At 40.0% G+C, this 14,166-nt stretch overlaps 1 protein-coding gene and 1 long non-coding RNA gene across 9 annotated transcripts in view; one reads left to right on the top strand and one right to left on the bottom strand.

Moving 5' to 3' along the window:
* LOC129039569 (cytidine monophosphate-N-acetylneuraminic acid hydroxylase-like) overlaps positions 1–9,599 on the top strand; it is a 129,601-nt gene extending 120,002 nt beyond the window's left edge. For 5 of the 8 annotated variants that reach the window (XM_063665882.1, XM_054493470.2, XM_054493472.2 and 2 more), the window contains 3 exons: positions 3,549–3,664; positions 5,872–5,968; positions 9,404–9,599. In XM_063665882.1, the coding sequence (XP_063521952.1) occupies positions 3,549–3,664; positions 5,872–5,968; positions 9,404–9,442 (252 nt within the window). In that variant the 3' untranslated portion in view covers positions 9,443–9,599. Of the gene's footprint in view, positions 1–3,548; positions 3,665–5,871; positions 5,969–8,552; positions 9,358–9,403 lie in introns of those variants that run through there. The other 3 variants (XM_054493471.2, XM_063665883.1, XM_063665884.1) reach the window with 1 other exon arrangement.
* Positions 1–14,166, bottom strand: part of LOC134739694 (uncharacterized) — a 107,626-nt gene that overhangs the window by 44,456 nt on the left and 49,004 nt on the right. The gene's annotated exons all lie outside the window — the stretch shown is intronic.

Here is a 14,166-nt window from a genome sequence, read left to right as displayed (position 1 = left end):
AAGACATTTAATTCAACAACAACCCTATGAACAGATATTATTATCTGCCCCCATTTTGGGGGGGAAGAAACTGGGGTTATAAAAGTTAGAATAACTTGCCCATGGTTGTACAGCTAATGAATGGTGGTGCAGGGCTTTAACTCAAGCAGTCTAACTCAAAGCCTATGCTCTTAGCCACTGTGTAGCCTCTCAAATCTGAATTTACAAAACCTCTAAATTGAGGTGTCTGTTAGCCTCAAGAGATTCACCTTTGAAAATTTTAAACTAACTTCATTTAAAATATTTAATTTGGGAAAAAATACCACTTTTTCACAGCTTTCCATAATGCATCTGCTGGATAAAGCAAGCAGCAGCTCTGTTGTAGATTTAAATACACCATGGGGCAAACATCACGATGCCTGCTCTGCACATGGTACTGTTATACTGTGGCTTGAGGGCTTTTATCTCTCAGGATTTTAGGGAGAGTTCTATATGCTGAGGTTTGTTTAAAGAGGTTATGCCTATATGTGGAAGAGCTCATTTTCTTGCTACCTGGAGCCTTCTCATATTGCCTCCCTCCTGCCGCCTTTTTGGAGGTATTAATTGCCTTTCAAACTCATCATTTCTATCACACTGACTCTCCATTCTTAAATGCATGGCTCCTGTAGCTCGCCATCCTCCTGCTCCAACCTGGAAGGGCTCCTCTCTAGCTCTGCTGCAAATCTGCTACCTTTCACTGCCTCCAGACCCCACCCATGCCTTTCCCTTCCTTGTTTCGCTTCTATGTGGGAGTTTCTGCTTAACTGTCTCCTTCCTCATGGTGTGTAAGTTTCAGCATGTAATTCTGGGTGACTAATCATTTTCCATAGACACCCAAAGGCATTGCTCCTTTGGCTTCCAGTTATAGACAAGGTTGCTCTAAAGAAAACTTATGCTAGGTTGATCCTCCTTTCTTTGTGGGTGACTTTTAAGAATTACAGGATTAGTCCATATTTACTGATAAGACTTTTTTCAGCTGATTTGGGGCTTTTATGTATAGGTGTAGGATCTGTCATCCAGGAGGCTCTACTTACAGAGGGCTCGCACACTGGTGCAAGGCACATCTCAAACTGGTGAAGCTGGGTACAGACTGCATCAAGTAGAATGCAGGATGAGAAGGGGGCAGGCCTGCTGAGCTCCAGCTGATCTGAAATTTCCAGAGAACTTGGAAATCTGGATTTTCATGTGAAATACCCAAATTTATAAATGTAGAAAGCTGAGTCAATGTTCTTAAAGAGTTATAGACTACATGAAATGAGAGCTAGGCTGTATTTGGCCAAAGGATCATCAGTATGCTTTAAGCTGTGAAGGTGAGGAGAGAAGCCAGCTAGTAGGCTAGGGGACCCCTGAGTGCCAAAATGTGGAGGCTCTTGCTTTCAGCATCACAAACACACTACCTGCCCTTGTTCTCCCCCTACCCCAAAATTGATTCTATGTATTGAGAGAACTGTCGAAATATATTTGACCTGGGAGCCATATATAGGGTACGGAAGGGGCCAGCTATCTCATGGACATACTTTTGTGCTTGCCCTGCTGTCATCCATAGTACCTACTTCTCTTCCCTCCACATCTGAACACCCCTCCATGTACTGTCTGGGATTCTACAGCCTCTGCCCTGCATCTTCGGTTTCCACTTGTCTGCATGCTTTCTAGATTCATGTAATTAGTTGAATTCTCCTGTCAATGAATCCCTCCCTTTTCTTTTCACTGTGGCAGTTTATTCCTGTATAATTGCTTTGCAACATTTTAGTTGGATCTGGAAATGCAGAGGAGATAGGTTATGCACACAATTTGTCCATCATTGTCAACCAATAGTCTTCTCCTTAGCCCAGTGACAATACCTCCTTGTTTTCCTGAATATTCTTCTTTTGCATTCTTTTGGAATTCCTCTTTCCCCAGCCACTGCTTAAGTCTTCTGTTTCCTTCCAGGACTCTGTGTTCATTCCACTGTTCTTCCCAAGTCTCTTCCTGGGTAAACTCACCTGCTAACATCATTTCTCTGTTAATTACTCCAAAAATAATCCATATGTCCGGCCCAGAGCTCTCTCTGGCTACCTCCAGTGCTGTCAAGCTTTGGGTTCTTAATAGTCAACTACCTGCTAGATATAATTGTCTGGATTTCTGAATGCTTAATACATAATTTTCAACTTGTTCAAAGTTCAACTCCTCATCTTCCTTCTTTAAAATGTTCTTTTTCCTTTTTCTATCTAATCATTGGTAATATAATTCCCCAAGTCAGTCAAGCTAGAAACAAACGAGTAATCTTTGGTTCTTCCCTTTTCCTACATCCCCAAATCTAATCAATCATCTAGACCTTTCCATTTGACACCCCAAATATTTCTTAAATCTACTTCCAATTCTCCTGTGTGCTCCTCTCCCAGCTAAAAGGCCCAGAAATGCCATCCACCCTGCACTGGGAGGAACCAGGTCCTGGTACTGCATCTTGGCCAGGCCCAGCCTTAACCTGACCAAACTGTGGAATCATGTTTCTAAACCTCTGTTAGCAAAACTCTGACCTATGTTTGTAACCTCAGTTCGCGATGGATATGATTGTTTTATGCAAACGGTGCGAAAAAAGAGAAATAGATCTAAAAATGCCAAACTTCCAATCATTCTGTGTCATTTAATAGCCTGTCACTTATGAAAAGTTTGCCTCTACTGATATTGGCATGATATTTACCGGGGGAAAAATGTGATGCAGACACTGAAAGGGCTCCTGTAAACTCTAACATTGGTGTAAACTCTAACATATGTCCAACCAAGGATAACTTCTCTTCATTTTCTTTATATAAATTATCTTATTTTTTTCTCTCAACAGTCTCATAATAGAGAAACAGAGGCTTAGCAAGCTCAAGGTCACATAATTAGTAAGTGCAGGGCTGAGACTCAAGACCATTTCTGCTTGTCTCCTAGTCCTGTGCTACTTTGGCTCTTCAACAGTTTAAAAGTTGGGATTCTTTAAGGATAAGGATCTTGACCACTTGATTTAAAGTAATCCTGTTCTGTGACAGGCCAGAAACTATAGACTGTTGTGAGCTTCCAGGCTCTGCTTTGCCTCTGAATGTTCAGGTGGAGACTTGAACACTCGGCTTTTAGAATGACGATAACAGCAAAGATTTCTTGAGTGCTTACTACGTGCCAGGCTTTAAGTATTTTATATACATCCTCACGACAATCCTATGAGGCATGTTCTATTATTGTCTTCATTTTATGGATGAGAAAGCCAAGGCACAGAACGGTGACCAAGATCACACAGCTAGAGTCTGGATTTGAACCCACCAATCTGCAGTTTGTGCTCTCAGTCCGATGCTCCCCCTGCTCTTAATCCATTTCCTGTTTTCCTTCTTTCAAGTCCTACTGCATTTAGCGTCTTTCCTTTTCTCCTCAGCCTGTGACATCTGCTCCCAGAGACTCTTCTCCTTGGCTCTCCGTGCCTCTACCATCATGGGCAGCTGCTCCTCCCAGGGACAGGAGGGATCCATACTCTGCTTCCTGGATTGCCCCTGCTAGTGATTCCATGTCTATTTCAGATCCATAGCCGGGTGGATGTCATCAGACACGTGGTGAAAAATGGTCTACTCTGGGACGAGTTGTATATAGGATTCCAAACACGGCTCCAGCGGGATCCTGACATATACCATCACCTGTAAGTCTGGAAGCACCTGGTGCCCCCAGGCCATTGCCGAGGACACTGTGGATATGCATAAGCAGTCAGTGACTACCTAAGCCCCCCAGTTTCTGACTAATATGTGAGATTCCACCATTAGAGCTTCATTCCTTTGTTAGTTTATTAAAAAGCAAATCTGGTTAGGAAGGTATAACATTAAAGAGTCATTTATACATTAATGTGAATGTGTTATTGCACCCTTCTGGAAGTGGGTTTTGGTATAAGAAAGAGAAATACATTGTAAGAGGGAAAGGGTATGTTTGCCAAGACGAGAATGAGTATTTGTGTGGCAAAGACATGGTCATTGAATTAGTGAATTCCTGCATCACATTTTTGTCTGTGCTCAACTCTGAGCATGAATTTGGTGGGCTAGTTGGTTTAAGGGAATGGCCCACTGAGTTTCTGTCTGCCTGCACTTCAAAACTGTTTAAGTCTTTAGGATCATATTTAGAATATTTACACTGAAATTCAGAAAGGGCAATTTGCCATTTTTATATTTGCAAAATAATCACCAAAGGAAAGAGTACTTTTTCTCATTACTACAGATCCTCTGGAAAAAATGCAGAAATTTAAAAATTCTAATTATTTAAAATGTATAAGCAAAAGTTTGTACTGAGCTTGCAAGCAGCGGCATTTATTAAAATTTCTTTTTTGCTTATTTCCTTTTGAATGTTTTTAAATGATATGAAAAAGTTTAAGAATGTGAAGCTATATAAAATAAAAAGGAAGTAACCCCACCAAGCACTCTCAGGAAACCCTGTTTCCTGCCCTTCCCTCCACCCACTCTTATATGGTAAGCTTTGATAATAGCTCAGTGTGTATCCTCCCAGGCCTATTTCTGGACACAGCAACATTTCTCTACATATATTTGTTTTCAATAAGATGTCCCACATAGTTGGTAGTGAGGGAGTGTTATTGTTGCCGTTGTTTTTATTTTTTTTTTTAATTTTGGCAAAGCAGATGCCACCTTTGGGATGTTGCTATTGTTTTTAAATGAAATCCTAGTACAGGTGTTCTGCAACTTGCATTTTTTTTCGCGTCAATATATTTTAGATAACCTTCCACATTGGGACATCCAGGTCAACCTCAAATCTTTTAACAGCTGTAAAACATTCCAAGTTTTTTCATTTTCAACGGATCATATACCTAACTCTTGTTCTAGAAAGAAAGGAATCTGGCAACTTTTGAGGGGATCTTGGGGATTTTTTTCTTAAGAAAATAATTCCATCTTGGAAATCGCTAAACTCTATCTTGTTCTATTGTGTTTTGGTAACAAGGGTCACAAATATAAGATGTCGTCATGAATATTGGGAAGCAGTCACAGTCCACTTTATCTTGTTGCTCTGAAAATGGGATTTGTGAATTTACTAAACATTCTTCTGGTTATAAAAATAATACATATCCACTGTCAAAAATTTGAAAAAATATTTTAAAATGAAAAGTTAAAACTACAAATAATCCCACTATCCAGAAATAATAATTGATATTTTGGTGTCTAGCTAATCTTTCTTTTTTTTGCTTCCAAGTACATATACCATACATACTTTTCTACCTGTGTGTTTATCAGAGCGATTTTCCACAGTATTGTATTTTCCTACATGATTTTTAATGCCTGCTTACCTGATACCACATACCTATATTAGCACTTTATTTAACCTCTTTGACCTTTAAGTCATTTCTAACTTTTCACTATTTGAAACAATGGCAAATAATCATGTGGATGTGTCTTGCACACATTCATAGTGACTTCTGTAAGTTAAACTCCTAGGAGCAGGGCTGCTGGATTCCATGAATACAGTATCTAGGCTTTTAGTGCCCTCTGCCAAATCGTTCTTCAGGAAGCCAGTTCACCTTTCCAAAAATAATGTATGAAAGAATACCTTTACCTGTACCTTCACTAATACTAGATTCTATTGCTTTTGTGTACAAGATATAGATCTAGATTTTCACATATAAGAACTCCTTAAAGCAAGGAACATCATAGTACAATAAAAATAAGACAAAATCTCATTCAAGGGACTATCTGTATTCAACACCCTGAAAGTTCTGAGCTACATCAACAGCTGGAACAGTACAGAAACACTATCTCTGAGGGAGGACAGAGTACCAGGTACTAAATAGATCCTGGCAAATGAACAGGCATGGAAGTTTCCAGAGCACATTCCCATGCTTTATCTCTCTTACAGGTTTTGGAATCATTTTCAAATAAAACTCCCCCTCACGCCACCCAACTGGAAGTCATTCCTGATGTGCTGTGAGCAGAATGAGCCTGGGATTTTGCAAGTAAGGAACATCCTGTAGGTTTGGGAGCCACCCTACCGTAGCTGTGATTATAGGCAAGCATCCCGTGATACTCTCTTTGACACCTAAATTAAGCAGACACCTCGCCTGATGGAAACCCGACTTTTGGGGGACTGAGAACAGCTAACATTACAAGAACATTCAAGTGTTTTCAAAAGTAAATAGGCTAGGCGCGGTGGTTCACGCCTATGATCCCAGCACTTTGGGAGGCCGAGGCGGGTGGATCACCTGAGGTCAGAAGTTCAAGACCCGCTTGGCCAACATGGTGAAACCATGTCTCTACTAAAAATACAAAAATTAGCCAGGCGTGGTGGTGCTTGCGTATAATCACAGCTACTCAAGAGGCTGAGGCAGGAGAATTGCTTGAACAAGGGAGGCAGAGGTTGTAATGAGCCGAGATTATGCCATTGCACTCCAGCCTGGGAGACAAGAGCAAAAGTCCATCCCCCTACCACCAAAAAAAAAAAAAAAAGTAAATCAATAGTGCATCCAGTCCAGAGTCCATAGAACCTTTGGCCTGGTTGAGGTAAACATACAGCCAATAAGAAAACAAAACCAAAATCGTCCAGGTTGTGAGTGTTTAAAACATAATCCTGAGCACACGAGGGAAAGCAGCAACAAAAACTGAAGAGAGACAAACTAAAAACCGAGGGTAAGATGGAAAGCAGCACCTCCTCATTTCCAATAGACCTCTCTCCTCTTTTGGACTAATGACGATGAACTTGCCTGGCACAAATCAGATTGGACATTCCTTTCCTACAGCCTGAGATATGATTTTATCAAGTGAATTATAAAACCTGTCTCAGCTGGGCACAGTGGCTCATGCCTGTAATCCCAGCACTTGGGAGGCTGAGGTGGGCAGATCACTCGAGGTCAGGAGTTTGAGACCAGCCTAGCCAACATGGTGAAACCCCATCTCTACTAAAAATACAAAAATTAGCCAGGTATGGTGGTGGGTGCCTGTAGTCCAAGGTACTTGGGAAGCTGAGACGTGAGAATCGCTTGAGCCAGGGAGGCGGAGGTTGCAGTGAGCCATGATTGGGCCACAGAGGGAAACTCTTGTCTAAAAAAAAAAAAAAAAAACCTGTCTCCTCATGCTTCTGATTGAAGGGACCATATAATATGACTGCAAAGACAGTAAACTCCTTGACTCATGCATTTATTTATTCCACAAACAGCTATCCCATCCCATTGTGTTATAATAATCTATTAATTGTTTTTCCCAGTAGATACTGAGATTGTTAAAAGTAGGAACTGTCACCTGGGTAGCCCTAGTGCCTAGCACAGTGCTGAGCACATGTATGGTTTTATTCCTAATATGAATTCAAGGAAGGAAGGTACTAGTGAATTTCTCTTTCCTATTGTCAGCATGACTCGCCTCTTAAAATAGGCTTCAATGTCTTTAGCAGTAAAATTAAGGTTTGAATTAGAATATCTTTTACACACTTTCCAGTTGTAAAGTTATTTGTTCCATACTCTAATCTAGCATAAAGCACTGGGCTAGAACTTCTAATTATAAGCTAGAAGGCATGCTAAGGAAATCCACATGCAACTTTATTACAAGGTAGACTCTCATGAGCACTGTATTTGTTGTACAAACTGAGTGTCGGGAATACTGAGGAAAGAAGGATTGCATGTGAGGTTTTGAGATGACCAGGAAGAACGTTGTAGAGAGATAGCATTTGAGGAGTAAGGGGTAGGGCACTGGCTTAAAGATTGGGAAAAGTTTTAAACAAACTAAAACAGAGAGAGAGGAAGAATATTCCAGACAGAAAGAGTGGGTGAGGTTAAAAGGTGGAAAAATACAAGGTGAATTCATGCAATGGCAAGTCTTCCTCATATGGCACCGAAGTAAGGGAAACCAGGAAAGGGGCATGAGTGGGAACTGGGAGAATAAGGAGAGTTAAGAGGGCTCAATGCAGATGCTGAGCAGGTTTAGCCGTTGTGAAAAAGCAACAGGAATAAAAGATAAGGAGGCAGCAGATAGAGCAACAAGTCCAAGGCCTTAGAGATGGAGCAGTTTTGAAAGAAGACGAGTTAAAGGTGTTTCTGTATAAGCGGGTGAATGAAGTGGAGCAGAGATGAAGGCAATAGAAATCAAGAGATCACTGTGTGCATTTGGACATTGCTGTCTCAAGGAGACTTGGAGTCTGACCTTTTGAGTTAAAATTCCAGCTCTGTCACCTACCATATGCCCTTGGACAAATTATTGGATCTCTTTGTGTTCCAGATTTCCATCTCTAAAATGAATGTACTAATAGCACTTACCTCACAGGGTTATGTCATAGTATAAGGTATGTCTAGAAAAGTGACATGCCATGGTAAGTGAACAATAGATGTTGACCATATCAGCCCCACGAAATAAACAGGAATACCATGTGGCCCACAGTGAGTTGGTAAATCCTTAAGACTTGGGAGGAGGGTCATATTCCAGTTCACATATCTTAAAGCATTACAGACCTTGAACTAAATAAGAATAAAAATTTGCCCCAGTGCAGTAAGAAAATGAAAAGGCATTGAAATGAGACTCATACTGTTGTTCATTAATAATATCTTCATTTCACAGGAATGCAAAACCACATGAAAATTTCAAGAATTCACTGATCTGATGCAAAATAAAAATTTATCATTACATCTTGAACCCAGGAAGCTTACAGCAAATAGACTATGACGTCAGCAATGGATAATTCCACATTGCCTTTGTGATTTGTGTATATAGCTTACATTTGTGGATCACTACATAGCCAGATTCAAAAATATTTTACTTGTTCCATCCACAGTTCTCTACAGAAAGAACCAATGAACCCAATAGGAACAAATTCTCTGTGGAAAACAAAGCATAACTGTAGTAGATAAGAATCCAATCACAGAGGAAACAGGAAGAGAAAAACGTCCAAGACTACAGTGAAAACAGGAAATGGTCTGTTTTCATGATATTCGTATAATTAAGACACAAATTTTTTCTTAGGAAAATGTGATTGTTAACTAGGATTCTGTTTTACATGTTGACATTTCCAACACACACATCACTGATTTGAACTTCAAAATTTATTTTCTGATTATATATGCTAGGTCTGATTCTGAAGGTACAAGAATTCAATGGTGGAATTTGTCTCCTGAAATTTCTAGATTCATAATTAGAAGTGTTTATTACCAACTTCTCACTTAGATTAACATCAATGATGTCTGATTATTCTGGTTAACCGCTCACATGCATAACAATAATGCTAGAAATTCAGGAATTATATTTTGTGATTTATACTGTGTGGTAAATTATTCAGTTCTCACTGCAAATAAATATAATGTATATCAATGTAATGTAGGTCAGAATGTCTATGGTGAGCAAATAAAAGATTATTTTAAAATATGAATTTTTCTCATACTAAGTCTATCTTTATTCTCCTGCTATCTTTCCAGTTCTCTCCTTCTGATATCCTGATACCACCAGTTCCTTGACATCACCAGGACCACCAGTTCACTGACCTGATATCAGCTCCTATGTCCTCACTTCCCTTTGCACTCCTCTCTCATATACCCCACATCTCCTGCTCTCTCCCCATCTCCAGTATCTCATGTCTCACTTCCATTACTTAAATAAAGAACCATGAAATCATCTTTCTACTTGGCTCTCACATCCACTCTGTCAACAAATTGTCACCTCCATCTTCAGAATATACCCAGGGTCTGACCAATCTCCACCACTTCCACTGCCACCAAGACCAGAAGAGGAAGGAAACTCAAAGGTACGATAATCTTGGCATTAGGGACTGATTTTCCTCCACAGACACCCGCCAATTCCAGAAAAGGCCAAGAAACTGAATGCCTCAAAATTTGCTCAAAGCCATTTACTGGGAGATGTCTCGTGGTCGACACACTCCTAGTGTGAAGTCACCCTAAAGAGTGCCAGGGAAGCTGCTAGCTCTTGGATGCTGCCACCACACCTGGCCCCCTAACTTGTTTTTTGAAGCAAAAATATTGACACCAACACGTGACAAGAGCATGTGGGGAAACAAAAATTTCAGGACAATTTCAGAAATGATTATAAATGCAAGATTCCAAATAAAGTATCAACAAATCCAACCTAGCAATTTATAAAAAGGATAATTTATTACAACTCAGTTGGCTTTAGTCTCAATGCAAAGTTAGTTTCACCATGTGAAAATCCACTACATTAACTGAATAAAGGAGAAATTTTAGTCCAGGCATGTGGCTCATGCCTGTAATCCCAGCACTTTGGGAGGATGAGGTGGGAGGATCACTTGAGAGCAGGAGTTTGAGAACAGCAATTTCAGACCAGCCTGGGCAACATAGTAACACTCTACAAAAAAAATTTTTTTTAATTAATTACCTGTGCATCATGGCATGCACCTGTAATCTCAGCTACTCAGAAGGCTGAGCAGGAAGATCACTTGAGCCCAGGAGGTGGAGGCTTCAGTGAGACACGGTCGTGCCACTGCACTCAGCCTGGGCAACAGAGTGAGACCCTGCTTATAAATAAATAGAAGAAATTGTATAGGATTATGTCAATTTATATACAAAAAAATTTGATAAATGCTTTAATAGCCATTTGTGAACTTCAGTGAATAAAGAAATTCATAGTAACTAGGAATAGAAAAGATCTTTCTCCGAAAGAAAGAAAGAAACACTACAGCAAATATTTTAGCAGTGAGATGTTTAAACCTTCCCAGATTGGCAGTATTTCAAGGAGAACAGCCATCAACACTTCTTTGCAATATAATGAAAATTCTAGTCAGTGCAATAAGGCAAGAAATATGAAGTGTAATTATTAGAAGAAAGATTAGTTGCAGACAATATTCTTGTGAACACAGAAAATTCAAAACCTTCTACAGATAAGTAGAAATAATGTTTAGCAAGGTTTCTGATATAAGGTCAATATACAGAAAAAAACTAATATCAGTGATCAACAGAAAATAAAATTTTAAAGATATCTTTTATAACAGCATCAAAATATCAAATACCTAGGAATCTAATAAAGTATGTGCACTATCTCTAAACAAAAACTACAAAACAATATTGAGATAAAACCTAAATATCAAAGACATAATAGACGGACATGTCATGCTAATAAACTGGAAGACTCAATTTTTTTTTTTCTTTTGTTTTGAGACAGAGTCTTGCTCTGCCACCCAGGCTGGAGTACAGTGGCCCGATCTCAGCTCTCTGCAACCTCCACCTCCAGGCTTCAAGCAATTCTGCCTCAGCCTCCTGAGTAGCTGGGATTATAGGTACCCGCCACCACACCCAGATAATTTTTGTATATTTAATGGAGACGGGGTTTCACCATGTTGGCAAAGCTGGTCTCGAACTCTTGACCTCAGGTGATCTGCCCGCCTCGGCCTCGCAAAGTACTGGGATTACAGGTGTGGACCACCATGGCCTGCCAAGACTCAATATTTTTTAAATGTCAAATTTACCCAAAAAGTTTTAAGCCTTTCAACAGGTATTTGTTTTATGGAAATTGAGAGGCAGTTTCTAAAATTTACACAGCAATAGAAAATTTCAAGAGTAACCAAGGCACTCTTTAAAGAAGATGAGGAATAAGGAGGACAGGAAGAACGAGAGAAGGAGGTGGAGAGGGAGGAGTAGAAGAAGATGGTGTATGTTCTACCGGATAACAAAACTTATAGTAATTTGACAGTAGGGTAGTGGCTCAAGGGAGACAAATAGGTCAATATAACATAATGGAAAGCATAAAAACTCGGGCAAACATGGAGATTTCCTTTAAGACAAAGATGGTACTGTAGATCAGTGGAGAAGGTGCAGTCTTTTAAATAAATGTGCTAGTTGAATCGGATATCATATGCTGGGAGCCTTGACACCTATGTTATAACAGAAACAAGGAATCAGTGTGAGGTGAATTATAGATCTAAATGTGAAAAGCAAAACAGTAAAACTTCTAGATGATGATATAAGGAAATATCTTTGTGACCTTGCTGACAAGATTTCTTAAACAGAACACAAAGAAGCACTAACCATCAAGAGAAAAAAATTGAACAATTAGACTACAATAAACTCTATTCATGGCTCACTCTCAGCTGTTTACCCAAGAGAAATGGAAATATGTTCACAAAAAACTTAATGTTTGCAGCAGCTTGATTCAGAATTACTCCTAAACTGGAAACAATTCAAATACCTGTCAACTGGCTCATGGCTAAACAAAAGGTAGTGCATCTATACAATGGCATACTATTTCATAATTAAAAGGAATAAACTATTGACACATGCAACGTGAATGAATCTTGAATGCGTTACACCACATGAAAAAAGCCAGGCTCAAAATACAAATATATAGATGAAGAACAAATCAGTGGTTGCCAGCGTTTAGTGGGAGGGACAGGCAGTTACTATGAAGGAGCAGCATGAGTAAAATTTTGCGGGGGATGGAACCGTTCTGTATCTTGATGGTGGTGGAGGATACACAACTCTATGCATTTGACAAAACTCATAGCACTGTACATCTAAAAGAGTAAATTTTATGATATGTAAATTTCAAAATAACCTATTAAGCTCATAATAACCTATTCATAAGCTACTATTAACCTATTAACCTATTCACTAAGAATGATATTAAGGGAATAAAAAGGTAAGCCACAGAGTGGCTCTTACAAATTTAAAAGACCAATAATATAGTAATAGAAAATTTTGAACCACTCACAAAAGAAGCTTTGAAAAGACGCTCAAATTAACTACTCATTGGGGAAAGGCAAATTAAAACTCCACTGAGACACCGCTACCCATCTACCAGAATGGCTAACATGAAAAAGGCAACTTCAAGTGTCGCTGAGGATGTGGAGTCATAGAAAGTCTCATACTCTGCTGGTGGGAGTATAAATTAGTATAATCCCTTTGGTTAATCATTAGGCACCCCTAAAGTGAACATACATGTAATCTATGACTCCATAATCCCCTTCATCAGTATATACCCAACAAAAATGTACACATGTATTCACAAAAACACGTTATCTGTAAGAATGTTCGTAGCATCCCTTTTTCTAATAGAAACCTGGAAGCACCCCCAAATACCCGTCAGAAGATTAAATTGTGGTATATTCATACCACGGAATTCTCCACTGAAGCAATTCCTTTTTTTTTTTTTTTTGAGATGGAGTCTCACTCTGTTGCCCAGGCTGGAGTGCACTGGCCTAATCTCGGCTCACTGCAAGCTCCGCCTCCCGGGCTCAAGTGATTCTCCTGCCTCAGCCTCCTGAGTAGCTGGGATTATAAGCACCTGCCACCATGCCCGGCTTTTGTATTTTTAGTAGACACAGGGTTTCACCATGTTGGTCAGGCTGGTCTCAAACTCCTGACCTTGTGATCCACCCGCCTCGGCCCCTCAAAGTGCTGGGATTACAGGCATAAGCCACCGCGCCCGGCCTGAAGCAATTCTTTAAAGTGATGATCGCAGACCCATGGAGGTCCCCAAGACCCTTTTACAAAGTCCTTGAGTTCAGAACTATTTTCAAAATAATACTAAATTTTTTTGCCATTTCCTCCACTTGTTGACCCTTACATTGTAGTGTGTATAAGTGCTGACACCTTTTTCTGGACGGAGGTACAGGCATCAAACCATGCTAACGGTCATTGTATTAGGTGCTTACAGTTAAAAAAAAAAAAAAAAAGTTTGTTTTATTTAACATCTATGATGATGCAAGAAAAAGCACTGATTTTGCCGGGCGCGGTGGCTCACGCCTGTAATCCCAGCACTTTGGGAGGCCGAGGCAGGTGGATCACGAGGTCAGGAGATCGAGGCCATCCTGGCTAACACAGTGAAACGCCGTCTCTACTAAAAATACAAAAAATTAGCCGGGCATGGTGGTGGGCGCCTGTAGTCCCAGCTACTCAGGAGGCTGAGGCAGGAGAATGGCCTGAACCCGGGAGGCGGAGCTTGCAGTGAGCCGAGACCGCGCCACTGCACTCCAGCCTGGGGGACGGAGCAAGACTACATCTAAAAAAAAAAAAAAAAAAAGAAAGCACTGATTTTTATTAAATGTATAAATTTAGTAAGGGTCTTGAGTACATGTTTTATAGGAAGAGTGAGCACAGCACTTCTGCTCCGTACTCAAGTGTGACGGCTGTCCCGAGGGAAGGAGCCTACGTTATTGAGCCATGAACTACACTGGCCGTCTTTTTTCATGGAACAAAATTTTGCTTTGAAAGAA

The sequence above is a fragment of the Pongo pygmaeus genome, chromosome 5 (assembly GCF_028885625.2).
Source record: "Pongo pygmaeus isolate AG05252 chromosome 5, NHGRI_mPonPyg2-v2.0_pri, whole genome shotgun sequence".
Classification (NCBI taxonomy): Eukaryota; Metazoa; Chordata; class Mammalia; order Primates; family Hominidae; genus Pongo; species Pongo pygmaeus.
Note: the sequence above shows the minus strand (reverse complement) of the source record. Positions and strands in the feature narration are given on the sequence as shown.